We start from the raw sequence: 26,626 nt of genomic DNA on the forward strand, positions 1-26,626 counted from the left end.
TCTAGACATGCTTGGATAGTAGCTTCATTTGCCCAAAAACTCAGCTATCACACTTGGGCATACAACTCATACTTCTTTCATATTTTGGATTTTAGTAGCAAATAGAAAACCCTCATTATTCGTTGTTCTTTTAACATTTTCTGTGATCACAACACAAATAAACTTAAACAACTTCTATCCTCTTTAAGGCTGAGAAATCCTGTAAATAATGTATACAACATGTATACATATATGCACATGCACAAATCAATTACAATTGCAATGACGGCATCCTTATTAGAGTTTGCCACCACTAGACTGTCTATGTAATAGACACAGTGATGTTAGACTACCTACAGCCTGTGATGCTATGAAAAAGCAAAGGTAAAGTGGGTCTGAGAGAGCTGAAGCCACTCCTCTGCCGCAATCCTCTGAAGACTCGATAATATGGTGGAAAGCCTGTTCCACACTCTAGAGGAACAAAATCTTACACTCTGCAGGGTAAGGCTTCCTGAAGCATCTGATATTGACTTGCAACAGACTTGAAATGTCAGCAGAAATTTGGCTGTACCCCGATTACCAGAAAAACATGCAAATAATATCTTTTGTCTTCAAACACGGACTATGTAGTCAGTAAGCTTGCTCTGCAAACTCATCGCTAGCGTCAGTTGGAGAGATGCATGCTGATATGTTAAATGAAATTACTGGGAGTAAATTGTTTGCATCTAGAAAAGATGTCAAGCAGTAGAGGGATAGATATTACTCTCCCATTCAGAAAAGAGGTCACTTTAGATGGGGACCAATGCAGTTTACTGAGGCAGCGATGGGGTGGAAGGTGAAGCCTGCGCTGTAGCTCTCTGTGTCCCAGCTCTCTCATCTGGGATTTTTCACGTATCAAAAAGCTCCCCAAGTGCAACCCCTCCAAGCCCCCAAAACTCACAGTAAAAAATGCAACTGTAATGAAGCTGTTCTATTTATAAAGGGTTGGTACCTGCTACTTGGTATTACAGTCTGTCCTCTTCATCATTAGAAATGCATCAGTAAGAACAGTTAGAAATTTTGGCAATTCATTATTTTAAACATTCAATTTACTTCAAAGAATCCATGAAAATTAGTTATTATTCATTAAGGATCTTTTGTAATTTACCAGGATCTTTAAAACTGCTTGTAAATGAAACCTAATTCCAAAAGATACTAACACAATACACTAATATTAGATTACTTCATTGTAAGTACGGAATCCTTAACTGCATCTTCTTGTAGGATGCAGACAGAGACAGTGGACAATGTACCTTGCAAAGAAATTGTTTCATGTTTAAGTTTTTGTGGACCCTTCTGCACTTAACATCTATTATGTGGTAACCAGTGACTAGAGGGGACCAGTGTTGTTAACCTTTGGTAACAAACACTAGAGCAAGAATACTGAGAAGCTTCTCCCCACTGGCTAAGGCTGACACGGGGTCACTTTTATGGCAAGAAGAACCACAGAGTGTGGGAACCCACCTCTGAAGCCAACAGATCAAGGGAAGCAGATGAAATGTGCATGATAAGGAAAATATATGAAAACATGTATTTATAAAAGCTAGTCACATCAGCAGTGCTGACAATAGAGTGATACACACTCTGAACAAATCCTAACCATCAGTAAAACCCTATTAGCCAACCTGTACTGCCTTGCCTGGTGTGCCATTGCTGGTAAGGACAGTGGGAGATTAATTTGATGAGCTGAATCTGGCCTTGTGTATGGGAGGGAAATACCCTGCTTCATGAGTAATAAACTAGAGCTGTCCTTTAATGTAACTCTTGTCTTCTTCTTTTCTGCAAGTATTTTGCTCTGGAGACTGAGCAGTCAGGCAGAAAACTAGTTTCTAAATCACTACACAGCAGCACCGAGATGCCAGTCAGTCTGATTTTCTTCTTTTTTTTTTTTTTTCTTCACTCCTTTGGAGGATCTGTAAAGACAAATTCCTCTTCTGTTAAAACCAATATAAAATTTTTAGAAATAGTCTATTCCAAAACAATAAGCATTTTTCAGAGTTTTTTTGCTTCCATTTGTGTTAGTCACTCATCCCTCAGATGAACACTTCTGTACTTTCCATCCTCTTGCTCCTTTCATTTTCTCTGTGAAATTGTTTGAAATTGCCATTTTCACTTCAAATGCAAAGGGAACAGCACAGTGCACTTCCTAACAGCTGATGTGACATGAGATACCAACTTCTTTCCTCATTTAAACACATAAAAGGCCATATGCTGCTTTTGATCTCAGGGGAAGAAAGGAGAAATTCAATGAAATTTTGATATGCAAACTACAGACAGATGTGGCCCTTACGCAGAGATTTTCAAAGGAATCTAACCCTACATTTCATCTACTTTATGTGAGTAGGCATAATAGTTGCTCTCAGGCATTTGCATAGATGCGTAGTTCTACCCACTCTAACTGATTTATGATTCATTTGGAACAGGACTGACAACTGTTGCCTGTAAGGGCAAGGGGGCAATTTCCTCCTCAATTTATATTGGTAAAAATGAGGAAGAGCAGTTCAAATCAGCAGAAATAGACCACTGGAAGATCAGTTTGTGGGAAGAATGAAATCTGATCTTTTGAAACTTTGACTTTAAGTATTTTAACTGGAAAAATACTCTGTATGTGTGCATTTAATTGATTTTAGAACACATTATTCACTAGCTTATGTTTTCATTTCCTCAGCTTATATACACAAACAATATCTATACTGTTTGCTTTTTCTGCTCACTGAAGACACAGCAGTCTCTACCCATTCCCTTTAGTACAATTCAGTACTCTGTAAACACAGATTTCATACTTTGCTCTAAACGGCTTGACAAAATTGCAGGAAATATATAGCTGCTATGTAGCCAATACCTACTGATGCATACTAAATGTGTGCCTTTATATGGTTTGTACTAAAATATGTTAAATATTCTCAAGTATTTTATTTATATATCAGTATATTAAAAACTATCAATGGACTTCACAGAAAGAAAATACTATTCTCCTGCTGCTACCATACCATGGTTTTAGTACCAAATCCAGTTAGTACTCTGAGTGCTATAGTACTATAGCCCTAGCCCAGGACTGAAGCTTGAATCTGATAAAGAATTCAGAATAATTGTTTTTGTCTGTGAATTAAAATCTTGCCTCGTTTGTAAATTGCTTACAGTCCAATTTTTGTTTAAAAGAAGAAAAGATCCAAATGAATGGATTTATCTAGTTGCTGTCTTCCTCATGACTCATGAAAGTTTCTGCAGAGGAGGTTTCTGAAGCAAACTCTGCTTTGACATCCCAAAAGATTATTAAATGACAAAATAGAGGATAAAGTATATGGAACTCTATGTACTGCATAAGAGCAAGCTGGACAAGAGAAAGATTGACTGTCTGGAGAAACACTAACGGCAAGGCTGAAACTGCTGTGAGGTAGGTGCTTAACAAGATTAAGACAAGTCTGTAGTTCGTGGTGACTATGTTCTATACCATAACATAGTATACTACACTGTAACATAATGTTTCTTAATCAATCATCACTTCTTTTTTTTCCCCCCATTGTTTCACTGACAGTCTAAGAGGCATTTTACATAAATACAGAACTGTAGATACTCTGAACTTCTCAGCCTAACCTGTGGAAAGTTATCAAAAGTTCTATGAAGCGTATGGACCATTTGATGTCTGTGCTAGTTTAAGATATGAACACAGTTTGCACATGATACGTCCTGTCTCCAGCACAGCCTGGTTTTGGATTTAACTAATGACACAGAACTGTACCTCAGTAATACATTCTGATACAGAGGTGTTGTGATTCTGTCATTCATAATTCAAAACAGTTATATTAAAGGAGATTGTACAAAAGTATTAATTGTTAACTTCGGGATTAGTTGACCATGAAGCTATTTGTGGCAGTAGAAAAACACATCAGTCATCTTCATCTTGAAATGATGAAACCCTTGGAACAAAACTCTTTGCCTATCATGCAACAGCCTTAGCATGGGCTCATTTGCTCATAGTAATTAATAACACACTGTTTCTCATCATGTAACACACAAATCATTATATGTCATTCCCCTCAGTCAGAATAATAAATTTTATTTGAAACTCAGATCCTGTCTATGGAAAATTTTACTGGATTATAAAGACCCTTTTCCCGGTCAATGAGAATAGACTTTAAATTCTCTTCCTTTGCAACCTAACTGAGAATCCTAGCCAGAAAATACTGGTGAGAAAAATTCAGAACAGTTTATACTTATCGGTAGGATATGCATATGCTGAATTAACACCATCTGTTTTCAACTGATATTGGACTACTTTGCAAACTTTCAGCTACAATTAAAAAAAACCCCACCAAATCCTCCTCTCTCTCTGAAAGAAAGGAAATATTAATCTTGTTTACAGGAAAAAAAAAAAAAAAAACAAACAAAAAAGGTGTGAGAAAATCTTGGCTTTTTCTGCCTCTCCTTCACTGCTGACTTCCTCCAAAGAATGGTAGCTGATGAGACTCCACATGCTGCACCACAGCCCTTGTTTATTCGCAAGAGTGAGGATTCATCTGCCTAGGCACAGACATAATGTACAGGCTAAGCTGAGTTACTCCTCCAGACTACTGAACTGAAAGAAAGTGCAATTCTTGTTCATCTCACTCCATAGTCACACCTGTTTCACTTACTGACTGTAGAAACAGCCGCATGTAACACAGACGTAACCTGTGAATGTCTCAAGACAGAGGAGGTCAGTCCCACGCCTAGCAACTGCAGCAGTTTGAGTTCCTGGTTTTGGCTCCTCACGTGGGATCTGTTTTGTAGCAGAGTTTTAATCCTTTTCTCCGTGCAGGAATCTTGCCACCTCTGCAATTCTTCAGAAATGACACCTCTCCTCAGCAATCAAAGGCTCTGGGCTTGATTCAGTTTGATCGTTCAGGCAGTATTTATCTTATCCTGTGCTCATGATGCTTTGCTCCCCTGATCTAAGATTAAAGGTGGCAGAGTGAGCAGAGGCCTGATTAATCGCTTTCTTTGAAATGTGGTTCATGCTGGGGAACAGTGGCCATGTAACTCCTGCTGTAAGGCCAGAGTTGGACAAACTCACCAAGTGCCTAACTGCTTAATTCAGGCTTTTCTACAAGCACCACAGCTCAGACTTCTCTTTGTCTTTTCTGCTCAGCCTTGACTTCATCCATACTGGTGTGCATCTGCAGAACAGTCTGCATCAAATTTCTTTCCCCCCTTTTCCAAAAGTGCTTTAAAATTTACTAGTAGAAAACATTCTACTGTAGAAAAATACTTCTTACTCTGTTTTGTTACCACGTATGGCTCTGTAAGACTTTTCAAGTTCTGTAAGGGTGGATCCCTTCATGGTGGTTACACAGTTGTCAAAATCCCAGCATTACACTCTATTAGAGTAGAATAGAAACAAAAGGCATAATAGAAACAGAAGGAAGTTTGTGAAACCCTCTTAGGTTCCTGATGCCCAGCTTCCAGGCTTCACTCCATTCCAGCAACTCCCCAGCTTTCTGGTCTGCAGCAACTTCTGCATAATCCCTTCTGCCTCAGCTGTTCTGCCTTCTGCATAATCCCTTCTGCCTTCTGCCTTCTGCCTTCTCAGCTGGAGAAAGTTGCTTTCTCCATCAGCTTGGGTTGTGAGTCCATTCCTCTTCTCTGCAGTTTCTCAGTATCTCCCTTTTGCCTGAAACTCTTGTTTCCCCTCTCCCTCCACCTCCCTCTGAAGTATGAGAACTCCCCATAAAATATGCTCAGTTGCTCCCAGGGCAGGAGCAATCTCTCTCTCCCCCTCTCTCTCCAGAAGCTTCCAGCCAACCCAAACCTCTCCCTTTTTAAAGGAATGTAACTGAACCTGACAACAAACACAGAATAGATTGTCTGCCACAGATGGCTAAACCTACGAAGTGTGAAAACCACTCACAGTATGTCCAGATTTTCCATTACACTTTTTCTATAGCGAGAAAGTGTATTAGCCAGACCACACAAAACCCCGTATTCCTACTCTTATTCTCATATAAGAATGGCATTTCCAGTTTGATATAAACCCATTTCCAACTGACACAAGTTAAACAAAACCAAATTAACTCCTCCTCCCACTCCTCCCCAACCTTCAAAAAGCCAACTTTTCAAAGACACAAAACAGAAGATCTTCTAATGGAAGAAAAACCGCTTTCACTATGTTACCTGTTTAAATTTATACCTCCTTTTTTCAAACAACAAAAAAAGCCTTTTAAAAGGCATAAAACCATTTTTCAAAGTTTACTTTTTTTTCTGTTTTTCTTGTATATGTATTCTACAGTCTGTTGATATTACAACAGATTTAATCCATGGAACTGGGAAAGAGACATGGCAAATGTCTCATCATTTAAGAGTATTTAAAATCAGACTGGACATCAGCACCAGCTCTTCACCAAAGAAATCCAGTCAAGGCACTCAACTCAGTCTTGATTAGCACAGCTGTGAATAAAACTGGGAGAAAGTCCTGATTTCTGCAGCAACCTCCATCTTTTCTTTTTAAGTATAAATAGATACAATTTTTATACCTGATCATTTTAGCAATTATTAAAATACAGTTTATATGACTAACACTGAAATCTAGATTCACTTTCGGGGGGATAAATTCAATCAGATGACAGCCTTGCAGGCAATGTGATATTTAATCAAACTGTGTAGGGTTGGGGAAGAAGAAAGCAGTAACCTTTAGTGAATTTTCTTCCTACTATTTTAATAGCAATTATACTATTTTAGAATCATGACCTTCCTCTTCCCATTTCTGCTTACTGTGACAGGCAGGACTGGAAGATAGAAAATTGGCAAGCTTACTTTTATACACTAATAAAGTTAAAAATAAAGAAAAGGCAGCAGAAAAACAGAAGTTAATGTGAAAGATGTGCCATTTGCAGTTTCTAAACCTACATTTGTACCGAAACAAAAAAAGGAGAAACAGAACTTAAACCAACTGCGATGTTTCAAGACACCACAAAAATGAAATTCTTATGGTTGACCTGGAACCTAGGATACACTTTCACTGCAGATACAAAATGAAAAGGGTTCTTTTTATCTCCCTCATTTTCAGAGCCCCTATTATTCTTTTTCCAAACCATTCTTTGTCCACCATTGCCATAAGTCCAAATAAATGTAAATAAAAAGTAGCTCTACTTGATTACATGCATATGGACTCTACCAATTACCCTAAACATGCAGTTCACAGTGAGTTTTACTATTCAATCACAGAAAATTAACAGTAAAAGATGTTTACAAGATGAATACACATTTGGATTGGTTCTGCTCTCTATTTTTCTTATGTGTTGCTCTCACTGGTTTAAAATTTCTAGCAACACTAATGACTCCGAAGTTGATCTTACAGAGTAAACCCAGAGTTTACAAAGAAAAGAAAACAAATGAAACCCTGAAATACAAATTCAAATGTACAATCTAGACCAGTGGAAGAGTAAAGGCTGAAAAATTAGTCCAGACCATCCAAAATGAATTAATATTCATTCATTCTAATGAATATACTAGCAACATTTTAACTTCATAAAATATCAGGATTTATAGTCATGTCATTCAATGTTGTTTGGTTCCAGGTGTATTCATGGAAAGCCAAGTGATTGCTCTGAAGTCTCAGATAGACCGATGTTCATTGTGGCCTACAGCAGCCTAAGGCACACTGTACGGACACATCCTCTTACATACAAGAAATGGCAGTATTTATGCGTTGAAAGCAGAACTGTTGGGTGCAAGTGTGACTTGTCACAGATGTGCTCCCTAAAGACTGAAAAAAGCAGAAGTGGCTAATGGTTAATGGTTTTTAGCTGGTGAGGATGTCAGAAGAAAATGTTATAATACACATCTCCAACACAACAAAGGTTTAAGAAAACAGTATTGCACAAAACAAGAACGGTGAAGGTTTTACAGTATCAGGAGAAACAAGACCAGAACAATTATTAGTTACTATTTAGTTGGAAAACAGGAAAAAAAGGCTGAGCATAACATGGGTTCTTCTGAACCTTCACTGCGCAATGTCACAATTAAGAAAGAACTTCAGCTAGGTTTATAGATTTCCTATGCATATGGGATTGCACCCCAATATCCCCAAGGTAAGAACCACCCTGGAAAGAGGACTTGACTTTTTGAAAACAGCAAGGCAAAGGATGGAAAGACAAGAACCACAGACTTCAAACAGCAGATTTCTGAAAGTCATCATTCAGTAACAGCCCATAATGGTATGTTTAATAGTACTGTAAAGGTGAGGAATGCCTACCTGAAACACTAAATACCTGGAGTTAGCCAGTGTTTGATGTAAGAGAACAGTTTTCGTTGCCAGTTCACGTATATAAAATCTATGGGCACAGAGCTTTTGTTTAATTTTTTCTCATTTCAAGATAAATCTGTGTTTGTGCAAGTCCTAAGATTATTAGCTTTTAAGAGCATCTGTATCTAAATGACAAATTTAATAAAATTATTTTTATTTCTTATTTTGCAAATTATGAGTGCTTTTGCTATTTATTTAAGGCAACCAGAGCAACGTTGTTTAGCTGAAATGTTTTGACCCTATATCAATGTTAATGCTTAAAGCAGCTCAGGCTTATTAGCCATTAATTTATTTGCTGCTGAGCTAAGACTGACAGAAGTTTATTGTTTAGAATCAATCACGCACTGATTTTGGAGCCTTGGACAGACCAGGATACAGATCATCAAGTCATCTCTCATGATGAAGTTTGCTGTTATTTAATTTCTAAGTCATCAAGGCTGGAACCTAAATGGTTTTTTGTTCTTTTTCAGATGACGTTATTTATGTTCATAGATCCTTAATAGGTCCATAAACAAAAGGAAAGAACCTTTCTATAAGTATTACAGAACTTGTAATACTTACAGAACCCCCGGTCTGTATTTCAGCAGGAAACATGAAAGCCTTTAATTCTCAGATCTCTCTTCTGGTATCTGAAGGCACAGTAATCATTCTAGTACATTGCTGTACATAGAGCAGAGAGGAGCCAGGCTGGCTGAATAGTGATGAAGATTATCTTGACTGACGAATCACTGATGCTATTTACCTCAGCATCCATTATCTATGAGCTCTGCATATTAGTGTGCAATTCCTTATCGTGTTGTTTGAACATCAATTCACACATAAACTCTAGGTACTGAATTCACGATAAAACATTTTTCTTTATCTGCTCTGCTCTCTTTCTGGAAAACACTAAATTACTTTGTGTCTGACCACAGCCAACATTTGTAATCTACACTGCTTTGCTGCCACAGTATTGATTCCTTCGATTAGGATTTTACAAATTATATATTAATGAAATATAACTGCAAAGCTGTAATACAATAATGATTTCAGAGGTCTATGATGACAAATAATTAGACAATGGAATACCCATCCCATCTATTTTAGCTTAAAGTAACATAAGAAGAACAGTGGTTTTTTTCAAACTTTAGAACAATTAAAACTCAGGACCAAGTCAGGAGGAACCCACTGGCACAAGGGGCTCCTCCAGAAATAAACCCTTGAGCTCTTTGTAAGACTTAAAAAGAAGACTCTGAAGAGGAGAGAAAAGGTGAGGCCATTACTTTCTTAAACGCTCATAGATCTGGGTCAGAGTGTAAGGTCAGCTTATTCCATTTAAGAGAAAGTTCCTTAACACCTATGCTCATGTCACGAAGCCCCAGCAGCACATAGCCTTCTCTGCAGCAGTTCTGAAAGAACCCTGGAAAAGCACTGCACCACTTTATATATATGGGTCATGTACATGAGGAATATACTTTATCTCTTGTGAAAAACCACGTGTTTAAATAAAAGAAAAAGTATGTGGTTTTTTGTGCATAGTTCTCTAGCTCACCTCAGGAAGGGTAAGCACCCAGCGACCCAAGTGATTTCGAACCTATCTAGCTATTTGGAAACCACTGTGCTTGACACTTTGGAAACCCACAGTATGAGAAAATGTCTGCTGCAGACTTCCTATGTGAAGTGGAAGAATAGGTTTAGAAAAAAACAGTACTCTGTCCCAACACTTTTCTTAAAGCACTGAATATTTTCTAAAATATAAGAAAAATGTATATTTTCAATTCTTTCTTCAGATTAAAAAAAGAACTTTTTTATAGATAAAGAAAATGTGTGGCATTTAATAGTTATCATTACGTTAAGATTTAAAAGAAATATTGTGTTAGCTTTCCAGGGGTAAGCCAAGTTCTATTACAGAGGACAACACCTAATCTCAGAAGTTGACTATCTCATCCTTTTCTGAAAATATATGGATTGGTCACTGTCATGGAGAAAAGGCTGAATTAGATGGATATTGATCTGTAATCGTGTTGCAGATCTCAGAAAACTACATTCCAGTTGTTGAACTTCACAAGAAAAAAAACACAAATACCTGAAAACCATTAACTTGTTCTTCAGTCTATTCTTTCTGTATGACCCACTCAGGAGAAATGACAAAACTTTGATTTCAATTTGTTCTTTCTCAATTCTCCACTAAATCTCCAAACTACATTCAAATACTGAATATTCTGAGCTGCAGTAAAAAATATTTCCAACACATTTCCTTAAAAAAGATTTGGAGTTTAATAGTTATTTATTAGCAATACTATAGCTTTCTGCAGAATACTCGCAAGTGATGACAATGACTTTCAGGTAGAGGATCAGAAATGTGGAGATATTTTAAATAATTTACATGTTTCTTCCCATTACATAATTACCAGCTGTTTAGTATAATGAAGTTAAAACTTACTTTATTTCAAATTTCTATGCTTTGTGAGCAGAGACCTTTCTTATTCCACCTTCTTATTTTATTGCTCATTCTGGCGTCTGTCTAACATAACGAATCAATATGGGTAGATACATGTCAAAATAAGTTACTAGAGACTGGTAAAAAAAGAACCACAAATTTAATGCAGAATGAGACTTCCACAGTCTCAGCTATTCTATTTACATCTCCAGTTCGTTACACACATTCAGAGCTATTCTATATATTGAACCCCTTCTGGGCTTTGAAGCAAATGGAGCTCATTATCATCGTCTGCCACTTCCCACCGTCTACTTTATTGACTGTGTTGTCAATACTTCCAGAACAAGTCAGACAACTGGAAATTCTTCTCCAGTAATAAGAACTTTTTTTTTTTCCAAAATTATTTCTAGTAGGAAGAAAAGTAGAGGAAAAAACAATGCATGCCTGTTTTGTGGTTTTGGGTGGGTTTTTTGGTGTTTTTGTTTGGTTTTTTTTTTTTTAATAGTAAAAATACAGATAGGAAAAAATGTGTTTCAGGAGTATCACTATCTTTTCAGCTTGCCAGCTGCCAGGGCCTCATTTTCACCTTCCCTCCAGAGGCAGCTGGCAAACTATCACTTTCCTCCCCCCCATTATACAAAATTCCATTCTTTTTTTCTTGCACAAACTTGAACTTCTCCAACATAAAATTCAGATTTAAACGATATTTTCTACTAGAACATTTCCAGTGGTATTATTTCAATCATTTAAATGAACAGCCTTCCTCCCTTTTCCACACATTCCATCTCTATACAGGTTCCCTTTTTCATAATAATCAGAACTGAGAAATTTTGTTTTAAAGAAAGTGCAGAAAAGCCTCCCCATATTGGAAATAGTGGAATAACCAGATCAGAGTAAAAAGTTAATTCTAATTTCTTCAAGGCGCAATCCACATCTCATGGAATTAAGAGTGTAGTAACACTGCAAGTTCCACCGGAATATGAGGAAAAACTCCTTCCCTGTGCGGGTGCCAGAGCAGGGGCACAGGCTGCCCAGGGAGGCTGTGGAGTCCCTTCCCTGGAGACATTCAAACCCCACCTGGACGCGGTCCTGTGCCCCCTGCTCTGGGTGTGCCTGCTCAAGCAGGGGGGTTGGACAAGATGATCTCCAGAGGTCCCTTCCAACCCCCACCATTCTGTGATTCTGTGATTCTGTGATTAACTTCAGCGAATTTTATATGAGTTATCTAGTTAATGTCTTCCACAATAATTCCTGAGACATAAGCACAAGCCTCTATTGCTTTAAAAGTCAGTGGAAATACTCAGCTCTGAACTTAAGCCATCATAATAGAACATGAAGGGCTCAGCAGCACTGCTGGTTTAAAGTATTTCCCCCTCTCTTACTACTCCACATTTCTCTTTCTGCACCCTCAGTTGTGCCTATACACCAGAATAAGCTGGTAAATTGCAGCAGACACAGTTTTTCTGCTGAAACCAGTATGTAGATTAATGGGGGAGTAAGTCTAGTACTGTTAAGAAACTGTTAATGTGCATTATCTTGCATAAAGTGCTACATTAATATAAGACTTCTAGATCTTTAAGTAAGTTCCATAAGAGCCAGTTTAGATTTTTCCACATAATACTACTTTGATTTTATCGTGAGCTGGAAACATATCTGTTCTCCTGGACCCATGCCTCTTCTCCTTTTCCCACATTTAGTTTCAACATATCACCTTTTGAAGTTTCTTTTTGAGCTTGACCCATTTGATGGCAGTTCTCTGTGCCTCTTTTCTGGTAACACGCCTATCCTTGGTGGTTAAGGTGGCAATTTGGCCAACATAACAACACTGCCAGAAACTGGTATGAAGAGTAATGAGGTAAAAGATTCATGAAGCCAGCAAACATGCTTTAAAGTAATGACTCAATGGTGAAAATACAGAAGAGAAGTGACATGAAGAAACATAAAATGGAGGAGTAAAGAATATAATTATTAAATGACAGGAAGAAAGAACTGAGAGAAGGAGAAGGATTAACAAAAGTCTGAAGAATGGATGGAGAGATTACACAGGCTGAACAAAACAGGAACATGGACATATCCAGTGTGAACCGGATGCGAATGAATGAGGACGTAATAAGAAATAGAAACAGAAATGAGGTGATCATTTTCTTCTTAATTTATTTTCTACCCTATAATTAGTCTTCTACATTCAGCACACAAACAGGTAATTAACAGAAGACAGAAAAAACTATGATCAGGTTTATTATTGCCCTTTTTTTTTCCTTCATTTATACCTTAATCATTTATCTTAAACTTTGTCTGCCTTAAAACACATATATTATGATAGATTTATTATTACAAAATTTTAATTTTATTTTATCTTATATATATGTAACATATATCTATCTCTTCTAACAAGCATTGCTCTCCTATTACTTGGATATGACATTTATGGATTATAATAAAACTTTACTATTTCAACAGGATTTGAAAGACACATCTTCATTGGAAGATTAAATTATTTGCTTAAACATACTATAAGCAATCGATACTGAGTAGTAACGGAAAACATTAGTATTTCTTTAAGACCAAGGGTCATACACCTCAAGAATCTTTGAAGAATTTTTAAAACAAAGTAGAAATGGGTGTCAAAACCATTCTAGTCCCAGAGTTACTCTTCTGCAAGAAAACTTATAACTCTTTTAATGCAGACATTTGCTTAAAAATTATTTTTAATAAAATTCTTTCAAAATCGAGGAAAAGGTTCCAACATGAAGATTCTAAACATCATATTGAAAGAAATTCCAAAATAAAAAGGCATTAATGAGTGCCAACTTGAATTTGGGATGGTGTTTTGGCAGTGCCCTATCACTTATCCTTCAATTGTAGCTTCTTTTTATTTTTGTATAAAACATGGAAATACTTTTTATGTCATATTTTTGAAGGAAATTCCTCACAGAGATGTTTTACAGAATATTGCCACTGGATTTTGCGGACCTTTATTTCCAAGCCTAGTCATCCATAACTTGGGAACGAAAGAGGCATTTTCTAGTCTATCAGTTAAAAATCTAGAATACCTTTATAATAGATTTTCTCTCTATACTGATGACAGACATTGAGGTGCTAGTATCTCATAATTTATATATCGCTTATGAATTACATGCCTAAAAGCAGATACTAGTTTGTGTTATGAAAGGATGATTTCTAAAAACTTCTGTATTAAAAAAAAAATCATCTGGAGAAAAAGGAGGATGTTTTAGTGGTAAAAAAAAAATCCAGCAATTTCCCAAATTACTCTAACCTAATTACTGGGTTTGAGAGCTTAATGGGGAGGCATAGGCTAGTGTTTCCTGAACTGTACTCTGTACTTCTTTATAAAGCTGCATAGGAAGTACTTGAGGGAACATGATTTGCTTCTGAAGTGAAGCAGTACAGCAGTTCAGGTGTCACTGCACTCGAGCTAATGAGAACAACCATGCTAACTAGAAGAGCCGACTCAGATGGGAGAAGTTCCCATACTATTCCCATCCTGTTTCATATCCACCCAAAGTGTTAAAAACTTCGCTAGAGAGCCCAACATAGGCCCAGTAAGAGGGACAAGGCTTGAGAAGAGTGGCTGTTCCATGAAAAGAGGCTAAAGGAACAGAGCTTTAGCTTGGAAAAAACAGCTATTTGCTATCTTCAGCTCTCAAATGCAGCACTACTGAAAAGACAGACTCAGACTCTTGTAGGAGATGCACAGTGAAGGACAAAAGGCGCAAGTTGCACAAGGGAAATTAAGAATTTTTCACCATGAGAGCAGTGAAGTCCCAGAACAGGATACCCAGAGAGGCAGTAAAATCTCCATCCCCAGAGATTTTCCAAACTCAACTGGACAAGATCTCTAGTTATCTGATCTAACTTTGAAATTAGCCCAGCTTTGAGGTGGAGGTGGTACTACAGGGCCTCCACATAGCCTTCCCAATTTAATTTGCTGGTGATCCTTTTCTCAGTCACGGTGACGGCTGAGGAGTTTAGCTAGTTAATGTTTGGAAAACATAATACAGGCACCAACATCCTGATGGATTTACTGCCAAGAGGCTGTGGAAGGTGTGAAAGAGTAGGGACTGCAGTATTTATTTTTATTAAATAAAAGCTTCAATGTAGGCAAGAATGTTCCATAACTGCAGTGTCGCTGAGATGAAAAATAGTTAGTCATGTTTGCAAAATACCCTCCAGACAAGCCATTTGCCTTTTTACATATATATATAGAGAGATAAAGTAAAAATGTTACTTTTATAACATTGTTGAAACTTGATGTTTTCTTTGGTGAGCTCTTGGGCCAAATGATGAATAAATGGAAAAAAGAGAGAAAAATGGCTTCCTTTGCCTGGTTTACAGATCTCTCAGACAAGCAATGTTCAAACAGGCTGTAAGAACATAAGGACTTGAAGCAGCCTACACTACTGCTGTCAAAAGAATGACTTTTACTGCCTAAGAAATATCTGGAGGCATTACTAGAAAACTCTCTATGCTACTACACCAAATGAGCAAAGGACAAACTCACTGATTCTTTTCCATTCTTCCTAGAAGGCCATGATACTTGTGCTGTGGATTATAACTTTGGTATCATAAAAGGAATGTCAATATGATGGAAGTGATTAAGCCAGACAGTAAAATTTCTGAAAAAGACAGTCATTGATTCCAACTTTAACTTAGACAAGAAGCGTAAGTTTATTTCATTCTTAGATCATATATATATATATATAGCAAAAGCACAACTCTGAAAGAGGTTATGGAAAACGTGCTCCATAAGCTTATGAAGTTAATAGTACTTCCAAGCTACCTTATGATTTCCTGAGGCTTATGTTCCTGTGCTTTATTAATGTTATACAGCAATTGAAAATAAACACTGAGTCTCAAATTTAAGTCTATATTAGGCTTAAATTTTAGGTGGGTAACTAACTCTCATTCTGATTCACCCTGTCCATTGCCCTTCCTCACTCTTTTCACCTTTGGCACCTGCTGACTGTTGAAATCAAGCAGTTACCCAGATTTAGGTAAACCAGGACCATTAAACGTCCATCTCACACGCACTGAGGAAATCCCCAGCATTCAATCCTCCTTCAGGCCTTCCTCCATACTAGTTATTTAATTTCAAACCCTGCCTTTACTTAGCCCATTACGCCTGTTTGGCATTTATATATACACAGGGAGAAGGCTCACCAGGCAGTGTAACAGCACCAGCACATTCAATGCTTGAGCTGGATTTGGCATTAGCAAACAGCTTGCAAAGCGAGTAAGGTGAGATAATAAAAGCTGTATTTTGATACGAACCACTTAGACTCGAGGAGAGAAGGTGTCAGAGGCAGACTGGCTGGGAAACAGAAGTAAGGTTTAGCAAGGAGATTAGAGAGAAGATGTGGACAGATGGGGAATGTGAACAGAAATTGAACTGAGACCCAAATTCAGTTTGTACAAAATGCTAGTTCTGGAGAAGAGCTAAAAGGCAGGCTTCCTCTATAGACTCATACAGAGGGAGAGGAGGAATACGAAGAGAGAAATTTCAGGCTTTGCATCAAAGTCTTACAGTGATGTCTCAGCGATGTCCTGTGACAATGTTTCTGACTTACCCCTGTATTTGGGGTTTCTAAATGGCTGACTTGGGCATCACAGCAGTGAGCAAACTGGCTTCTGTTAATTCCTGTCTCATACCTTCATTCTAAAGGCAGAGGCTGTAAGCACTTCCCATACCATTATGGATCCCGCTCCCTGAGGTGAACATTGCAGCAGGTAAATAACTTATTCGAGTTTCTGAAAAAATTTACCGGTGCTTAATTCCTTCTTGGTAATAAACCTGAAAATTATTTGGAGAAATTGAACTGAGAAGAAAAGCACAAAGGAGAAACTACCTTGGTCTCTCCATATCAGGTTTGAGAACCGTTGACAGGATATGTTCTGAAATTCTGAGTTGGTGTCAACAAAGCCAACCTTGTTTTGTAAATAAGAGGTTTGTCTGCACTATGATACCCAAGCTGTCATCGACGAGGTGTCAGAAATTCCGAGGAACATCACTGCCTTTCATGCAAACACTTCATATTTTTGATATGTCGCATTTTGATATATCACATTGATATACATATATTTTGATTAAGTCATATTAAGTTTGAACGTTGATACTACGCCTGAACATTTCAGTACTGCTGTTGCCTAAAGAACTATATTTCTGAGTTTGTTTTTTTCTTTTGTACCTGTAGTGTCTGCATCATTACTGAGCTGATTTTGGAACATTGCTCTGAATTGCAATTCTGCTTGCCAAAGTAATTCTGTTTCCTATATTGATCTGCAAATGCTATGTGAATGCTTTCTCCATACCCTAAATTGCAACTGAATTATTAAAGAGTCAAGCCTATGACAAACTATTGTTTGACCCACTTAAAAGTGCCTTCCAGTTTGACAGTGACTGATTTGACTTAAGACGTTTCCATCCAGCTGGCAGATGGAAAGTAAACTTCCATTAAAAAATAGCAATTGCAAGAATTTTAGTTTATCAATACATAATGTTTTGCTGGAGTAATAAAGTAAAGAAGTACAGTAGAAGAGACTATTTTTCTCAATATTTCATATTTAAATTTTTTTTCAGCATCAATATGTAAATCCATGTGCCCATACCTAGTTTAATTCATAACTGTAAATAGCTATTTATCATAACATATTATTTTTAATATGAAATCATTGACTCAGAAAATCATTGCCTGAATAGAAGGATTTTGAGGATCAGAACTGAGGAGAAGTTAGTTCTAACATAGGCAAGCCTTATTAATTTTTTTAAAAAATGATACCTGTTAAGATGGTATTAGCCCACTTTGCAATTTGAAACACTGATAGCACAAGAGAATCTGACCTAGCCAGTATTTCTAGAGATGAGAAGTAAAACTTCAGAGCTCTGGTAGACGATTTATGAAGTTAATAATGCGGTCATTAGCATTAACAACACATATCTAGCCTAAAGATTACTGGCTCCAGATTACTTCATTGCATCCTTTTTTTATTTTTCCTTTTTGGAATGATCATATGGGTTGTATCTAGCTATGCAAATATTTTTCATATTTTTGTTTAGGAAAAAATGTAGAGTTTTAAAATTTTTAGTAGCTCATATGCTAAAAATAGATGCCTGTCCCTGGAGAAAGTATGCCCAGGTATCAGAATTTAATGGAGATGTACCCCTTTAAATTCTAAGGAATTGATTACACAGAATAATTACTCAATACTGGCAAACCCTGAACTGCTTCTAAACAAATACAACAAAAAAAAACCCCAAACAAAAAAACCCCACAACCAAATAAAACAAGGGAGAATTTTAAATGCACTGATTTGTGTTAAAGGCGCATCCTAGAGGCCTCATAGGCAGAGGAAAGGTAATTGTTTACTCAGTGGAGAATGAAGAGGCATACAGAGAATCTTTTTACTGTTCTGAATACGTTGTTGTATTTAATTATATCTGATCATAAGTTTTGGATGTACTGTGGTTCTGGGTTTGTTTATTTTTTTTTTCAGTAATCTTCATATAGGAAATATGAGCTTTGCCAGTCTTGGATCACTTCCAAGCAACATTAATCATATCTATCTGATCAAAATGATATTTTGCATACTTAAAAATATTTTAATAAAATGATGGGAAAAAGCGTTGGAATTGAAGCTTACATTTTGTTATGATATGAAGTTTGGACTACCTTGACAAGAACAAATTAGTTTTCTCTAGTTAGTACACATTGCTACAGTTTGCAGGGAGGTGTTCATGCATGCAAACTAGATTCCTTCTAAAGAAAGCTAATTAGGAAGCTCCATCCTAAGTGTATCTCAAATGTGCTCAAACCCCAGTAGAAAAAAACAGTCCAAACAAATGACTAGCTCCCTTTGGACAACAACAGAGTATACTCACATACTTTAGCATCAGCTACTTTTATCTGTTGTTCTGCTTTTATTGTACCAAACAGCTTGCTAACATAGCACAGTCAGTGCTCCCTTTCTAGGGAAGATTTTACAAAGATTGGTCTTCTGCTCCCTTTGGAGAATGTACATTAATTTATTCAGTACAATATGACTTTCCTGTGCTTCAGCCATAGATGCTCATAAAAGAGTAGAGAGAATAAAATGCAGGAAGCCAAACCTACCAGCAGAACATGTGAAAGAAACACTCTTTTGAGATCAGTCAGGCAATTACAGTAGTAGAATTTTTACCCTCCTCCTACTTATTCAGACTAACTACAGTAATCCATGGCTTGATAGGAGACAAAAGCCTGAGGTAAAACAGAGCTGAAGTAGGCCAAAACTTGCTGATCGGTATGTGCCCCTCTGCCAGTCTTTTGCATCTGCTCGTTCTGGTGTATATGCTTATATGCTGTATTTATTACTTTAAAGCAGAGAACATGATATTGGTCTCTCTCCATACCTGAAACTCAAAGTATTCCTAAAATGGATAACCAAGATAACCAAGTCAGCTGGAAATGAGTGGAAAGATATTATTGTACCTTCATTCTTTGTCTCTTATGGAAGATAAAAGAGTGAGGGATGGGATTCGTGGCCAGGAGCGTTTTTTTCATGTGTCTAGGAGAGCTGGCTTAAGAGGAAGATGGATAAGCTGACAGCAGGTGAGAAAATGCACAAGTGACAGAAAACCTAGGCTCTTTGTCAGCTCTGCCACAAATCTCATGCTTTATAAAAGATTGTTAAGGATCCGCTTTGAAAAGCAGAAGAGTGAATACCATAATAATTTTCTATTATGCATGAATGTCCCTTGGTGGAATAGAGAAGGTGTGAAATCAACTAATTTAAAAGTATCGGGCAAGACAGACTGACCCAGTTAAATGTGCTTTAGAAAATAATGTTTATATGATATGTTGACCAAATGTGGGGTAGTCTTTCTGTCTTGAAGATCTGACAGATGGAAAAAATATGCTTTATTTGAGTCAAGATACTTCTCAAGCTTGTACAGGCCCCTCTGGACTGCATCCCATCCCTCAGGCATGTCAGCCGTACCACTCAGCTTGGTGTCATCCACAAACTTGCTGAGGGTGCACTCAATCCCACTGTTTATGTCATTGATGAAGATACTGAACAGCACTGGTCCCAGTATGGACCCCACTCATCACCTATCTCCATCTGGATGTTGAGCCACTGACCACTACCCTCTGGATGCGACCATCCAGCCACTTCCTCATCCACTGAACAGTCCACCTATCAAATCCATCTCTCCAGTTTAGAGAGAACGATGTGGGGGATGGTGTCAAAGGCCTTACAGAAGTCCAGACAGACAACATCAGTAGCTCTTCCCTTGCCCATTGATGTATTACTCCATCATAGAAGGCCACTAGGTTGGTCAGGCATGACTTGCCCTTTGTGAAGCCATACTGGCTTCCTCAAATCACCTCCCTGTCCTCCATGTGCCTTAGCATAGCTTCTAGGTGGATCAGTTCCATGATCTTCCCAGGCACAGAGGTGAAGCTGACAGGACATTAGTTCCTGGGAGCCTCCTTTTGACCCTTTTTAAAAATGGGTGCAATGTGTCCCTTTTCCCAGTCCCCAGGGACTTCTCCTGACTGACATGACTTTTCAAATATCATGGAGAGTGGCTTGGCAACTACATCAGCCAATTCCATCAGGAGTCTGTGATGCATCTCATCAGGTCCCATAGAGTGTTCAAGTTCAGCAGGATGAGAGCCTGTGAGTGCAAAGCCTCCTGGAGCTGGGGTAAGGCGGCTTCGTCAGTAGGCTCCCTTTGATCAGGTGGCCTTTAGTAGACACAAACTACAAGGTTCCCTTTGTTGCCTTGATCTCTGATTCTTACCCATAAGGTTTCAACCTGCTCATGGCTGTTCTTCAGGGACAGCTTTTCACACTCGATCCGTTTCATGATGCAGAGGGCAATGCCTCTGCCCCTCCTCCCTCACCTGTCCCTTCTGAACAGCCTGTAGCCATCGATAACTGCACTCCAGTCATGGGATTTGACCCACCAAGTTTCATTAATGGCAACTAGGCCGTAGCCTTCTAGCAGCATGGTGGCTTCCAACTCCTCGTTTTTGTTGCCCGTGCTGCATGCACTGGCATAGAGGCACTTCAGCTGGGCTGTTGGCTGTGTTACCTTTTTAGAGGAACACCCCTTAATTCCTTTGAGGTTTTTCACTGGTGTTTCCCTGTTGGCTCCTATTACCTCAGGAGCCCCTGGCTCCTCTCTGTAAGACTTCAAGCATGCAGCAGTGTAGCTGGCGCACTTCAGAGCAACAGGCTGAGGGACCTTGCTAGCACCCCATCCCCTAACCTTGGCATGCCATCCTACAGCTTGTCATGGGCAAGCCTGATATTATCCCCCTCCCCCTTCAAGTTTAGATGGTAGATAGACAGTAAATGAAAATGTAATGTAAACATATAACTTGTTATCTAAAACTTAAATGTGCCGTCACTGAAAGCAGTATTATCAGGATACTTATTATTATGTGATTAGCTGCCACGTTATTTTTCAGCCTTTCACTTATACTAGACTAGATAAAACAATGTAATAACTTTCCATAAAAGTTGCATTAAAGAATAAAATTATACTTAAAGCAGCAGTTCTAAAACACAGACACATAATTTAATCACCTTAGTTCCATAATCTTTTTTCTTGAAATGTTGTACTAAATATACTTTTCAGTGAAAGAAGTACATGAATAATGAAAGTGTATTGCCTGAAGGACAAGGTGTAATTTCACTGTAACCCTTTAGAAAGAGACCAGTTTTATTTTCACCCTTTTAGTCCCACTGATTGCATAAGAAACAACTTTTTTTGATAAACTCTCATAAAAAAAAAAGCCTGTGAAACATACACGAACATAGGAACACCCTTTTCACTTGCAATGCTTATGAATGCAGACAAAGACATAACCCTGAAACAAGAACTATTAAAAAAGTGATGGAATATTCATCCATGAAAAAAAGTATTCCTGTACACACTCCATTTCCCCAAGGTAGTGAAAGATCAATCTTTCATTTCCATTTTATTCTTTTATGTTCAGCTCTAGTAAATTCTCTTTTCCAAAGTGAGCTGTTTCACAGGTTTTTCTGCACTGAACTTCTTTGTTTTGAATGACATAACTGATCCCTTCTATCTTTCCCTTTTTATAATTAGGCAATTATGAGCTCTCCAGTCAGGAGGTACAAAAGGGGTACGCAGAGAATTAACAGACAAGGACTTCAGCTGTTGTGGGCACTGTATGAACAAAGAATGAAAAAACAGTCTCAGTGCCAAAAATATTTTGAAGTTGAGGAAACATCTTACTTTCACACTTAGCAGGATAATCCAAAAGTGATTCTGTATTTAAACTCAAGTATAACAATGATATGTTCTATAACAACACAGTTCTACAGCTGAAGAAATGTCAACAAGGTTTACACTTTGTCAGCAGTGACACTGTGCGTATGCAGACTTTCAGGAAGAACTTTTGCCTGTGTACAAAAGAAGGTACAAAAGAAGAAATCACTGTTCACTCTTTCCTGTGCTTCCAAGATGCTACAGTCCTTAAACCAGGTTCTTATCTGGTATAAACAAACATAGACATGCTGGGGAGAATACTATGAGTCCTGTGGAAACTAGGAGATCATTTAGATCTTATACTGCAGATCCCTCCTTCACCACATGACTGGACTGAGTAATCACGAACTAAAGTTGATATAGCAACTGAAAAAGCAATTTATGCCCATATTTTCAGATGCTGATGAGGTGATTAGATTACTTTCTGTAAGTGTCATTCCAAATATTTTCTTTTTTTGTCATATATCTCTTTTCCTTCTTTAAATTTCACATACCTGATTCCAGCCGAAGTTAACTGAACCTCACACACTTAATTAACAAAACTCTATCAGAAAGAGAAGATATAACAGACTTAATGCTTAACATAACATCAGAGCTGAAAGCAGCCATGATGGTCATAGGATTACAGAGCGGCTTCCTCACCATATACTGCATGACACTGTTCATGCAGCCCACTTTATATCCATGGAAGTTTTATACTTTCCTTGCACTTGTCTACTTGCAGCCCATGTTCCATAAAAATGTCCACCTCATTTATTTAGACTGTAAATACTTTGAAACATGGGCTATTTGCTGCTTGATGGGTACATGCTAGTAAGAACAATATAGCTCATTACTGTTTGGGCTCAAAGCAAAATGGTAATGAACATGTGGGTAAAAAAACCCCAATAATGTACATGCCCTTTGTTTTCATGTCTCATTAATGAATACTGTATATATTCAGACTTCGCTTTCTGTAAAGGCCTCTAAACAATCAGCTGCTTATAGAATTTATCATCCATCATACAAAGTATACAATTCATATCAAATATATATGTATCTATGAAATAAGCGAACTTAATAATTTGTCCTCAGTAATAGTGTCATTACATTGACAGTTATTTTACAATAGTGTACCTGCTCTCCAATATCTAGTAGAACCCAACACTTTCCAACTCATGAGCAATGTTCTTCAAGATGCTGTTCCAAATCCTCTACGTGAAACTTCAGTGCTCGTGCTACAGTTTCCCACACTGGGCTAATCCTGCATTAGGGAACGATGTTGATATGGAGTGCCAATGCCATGACTACAGTTTGCCCTTCAAACTTCCAAGTACTGTCTTCCAAGCTGTAACAGCACAGGAAGCATTTAATATCTGCACAAACATGTGAAACTGCAGAAACTGCTTACAGTGGGAGCCTTGGAGGGTTTAACCAGATAATTCTGCCTTTGAAAGCCACCACAAGTTATCAAACATAGAGAACAAACCCTCTTTATTCTATGCAGCCTGTACTAATCACTTATGTATTCACAGATAACTGAACATAAAAGATAAAAATTGCTGAAGAACTCTAACGGCACCTCTTCCAGAGCTCTGACAAATAAGATGCTGACCCTGCAACTGACAGAAGAGAAAGGACTCTGGCAATAGGAGAGCCAAGAACATGTTACATTAAAGGTATTTGTCTAGCCAAGACTTCTTCCTCTTATTCATAAATAGCTGACTGATTCCCAAATAAGAAATCTTACTACTCAAGGGAAAGGAATACTGCAGAGATGAAAAATTTTAATCCTGATGATGACAGCCTTATTCAAAATTGCCTCCTGTGACCCCATAAGAAGCAGCCCTCAATGCTTGCGTAACTTCTTGATAATCCTCCTTACCCAAAACAAACAAACAAAAAATGGATTTGTGGTATGAGACATTTTGGTCTGGAAGAGATAAAAGATGTACACAGTGGGACGCAAGATTACCCACAGAATCACAAATGATCAAGGAACCTCATGAGGGTCAAAAAATACAGCTGTCTAAGGTAATTATAAATCTAGTGTTAGCTGCCCCTCAGAAGGCACATGCAGTCATTTCAAGGTACATGCACTACAGACTGTGCCACAAGAACTGGGTGTTGTATGATAAGAAAGAAAATGCTTTTCATTTTCTGAAGAATTGGTGGTAACCACTATATTGGCTATTAATTGCTATGTAAAGCATAAAGTGCCTTCCAAATTCTGAAAAAGAATTTGTTGTGTTTCTTTCTGAATCTTAGTAAGACTGTTACATGGATTCCTCTATTTCCAGGCAAAGCAATGAAGCAAATAACCATTGCTTTAGACAGCAGACATTCCCTGGGACCTTTCTGCAAGGTGTGCAAAAGGACTACATACATAGCTGTTGCAAACTAGTGCGTCAGCTCTCTGCACTGATAGCTGCAGAACTGCATATTTAATAAAAAAAAAAAAAAAAAAGAGAGAAAGCAAATACTTCTTACCATGAAACCCTCAGTGTACTGAAACTGAGCTCTGGAACTGTCTTCTGCTGTGGGACTCAGGGGCTTAGGATCAGACATAGAGCGTTGCATCATCTTTGCCGCCTTTGGGCTTGATGGAGGAACCTTGGCAATGTCAGCATGCAGCATCTTCTGAGGGCTGATGTCATCAGTGATGGGTTTTTCATAGGGTACAAATGCTGATTCTATAACTTTGCTTGGTGACACAGGTGAAATGGGTGAATAGAGAACTTTGGGAGATTTGGGAGGGGAAGGGACTACCTGTAATGTGGAGTCTGGACGAAGGTGGGATGAGTATCCTATCTCTAACGGTGTTGGGCGTTTTTTATCTTTCTGAGGAGATGAAGCTGACAGATATTGGGGACTTTGAGTATCAGACTCTGTCTCTGTTTGACATCCCAGACTTTCTCCTTTGTATGTCTTTTCTGGAGCTGAAATGTGCTTTATGATTTCAACCTTAGCATCCAATCGGGCCCTGACTGAAGGTGTTCTTATTGTTCCTACAGGTTCTGTTTGTACTGAAATCTCCGCCACTGTCTGAACTGCAATACTAGATACTTTGGAGGATTGTTTAGCTTTGTCTGCCTCAGTAGTACTCTCACTGTATTTCCCTACACGAGGCTTCCTTCTGGATCTGCTAGAAAGATCCCATTCATCTTGATCTTCATCGTCTGTCTGAACACTTGTATCAACACTCTTCTTAGTTCTCCGTCTCCTGTTTGTGTAACCTCTGTCTGCTCCATCTTCATCATCGGTTTGCACTCCACTGTCCACTATCTTTTTGAAGCACCGGGGCTCTTCTTCCAGGGTCTCCTCAAGCTCCTCATATGGACCACGTAATTTTGGCATAGAACTTCTTTTTTTCAATTGCTTCTCCTCTCTAACATCAATATCCTTGAGAGACATTTCTGAAACAGAGCTTAGGATACCAGATCTAGGTATGTATTGGGTAATGCCATCAGACTGAACTGTATACCATGTTTGGCTTTGTGGAATTTCAATACCCAGCGCTCCTGAAGCTGTAGTGGTTGCATCATCAGCCCGCCAAAACTGGCCATTTTCTGTGGTTGCATACTGTCCTTCCAAAAGTGTTTGATCTGTGGTAGTTTGTGGCGAGCCAGTTCCTGAAGGGTCATAACCATACTGATATATTTGACGAATTTTTTGCTCCTCTAACTGTTGGTGGAGCTGTTGTTGAAGTTGCTGGAACTGTTCAAGCTGTAGCTGCTGCTGGGCTAATGTCTCTTGCCTCATCATAAACTGAGCTTGTCGTTCTTCCTCTTGCTGAAATAAGAGATGATGTTTCATGGATTGCAGCTCCTCAAGCTTTTTCTGCACCATAAATTTTTCTTGTTCCCTAAATCTTTGAATTTCCTGACGCTCCCATTCCAGCTCTTCTGCAAAGCGCTGCTGCTTAATTTTCTCAAGCTCAAGAAGTTCACGCTCCAAATCAAGCTGTTGCTGTTTGCCTTCTTCAGGGGCAATGAGAAGTGCAACCTCATCTTCAATTACATCTGTATAAACTTCAGATGCTGTAGTTAAAGCAGGTATCAAGTTGGTTGGCTCAGTGGTAATAGTTTCTATAGTAAGAGGTGGCAACCCTGTCTCCATATCAATGGCAGCAATTGCACTATCTTTTTCAGCTGCCACTGTTGTCAGGAAACTGTATGATCTTGGGAGAGGCTGATTCTGTTGCAAAGTTGATAAAGAGGGCACCGAGTCAATTGTTTGGAGGGTAGGTAAATCTCTGACAGTTGTACTGAAAATAGAACCAGGTTGTGTAGTGATGGCAAATGTGGATGGGATTGGAGTTGCTACTGAAGAATAAACAACACCATTGGATGATCTTAAAACACTTCCAACGCCAAACTGGGAACCCAGAGATGATACCATTCTCGCTTGAGAATACTGTGGTGTACTGAGCCCGATGCCAGAAATCACCTGCCGAGTGTCTGGATAAGGACCAGTGGTCTTGCTTGAGTAATCCATAACCTCACCTGAAATTACAGGGCAAAGTTACAGTCCAGTCCCACAAAAGAATGCTGCTTTGCGGATTCTGAAAGTCATCCCATCTTGATGAATTAAATGGGAAGGGGAAACTGCATGCAAATCTTCAGAT

General features: G+C 38.3%; 1 protein-coding gene across 1 annotated transcript in view; it reads right to left on the bottom strand.

Moving 5' to 3' along the window:
- The window catches only part of PCLO (piccolo presynaptic cytomatrix protein), a 368,745-nt gene that overhangs the window by 163,378 nt on the left and 178,741 nt on the right, over positions 1 to 26,626 (bottom strand). Inside the window, exon 6 of the mRNA XM_075081514.1 lies at positions 24,490 to 26,504. Coding sequence (XP_074937615.1) covers positions 24,490 to 26,504 — 2,015 coding nt within the window. The remainder of the gene's footprint in view (positions 1 to 24,489; positions 26,505 to 26,626) is intronic.

Source organism: Phalacrocorax aristotelis, chromosome 1 (genome assembly GCF_949628215.1).
Source record: "Phalacrocorax aristotelis chromosome 1, bGulAri2.1, whole genome shotgun sequence".
Lineage (NCBI taxonomy): Eukaryota > Metazoa > Chordata > Aves > Suliformes > Phalacrocoracidae > Phalacrocorax > Phalacrocorax aristotelis.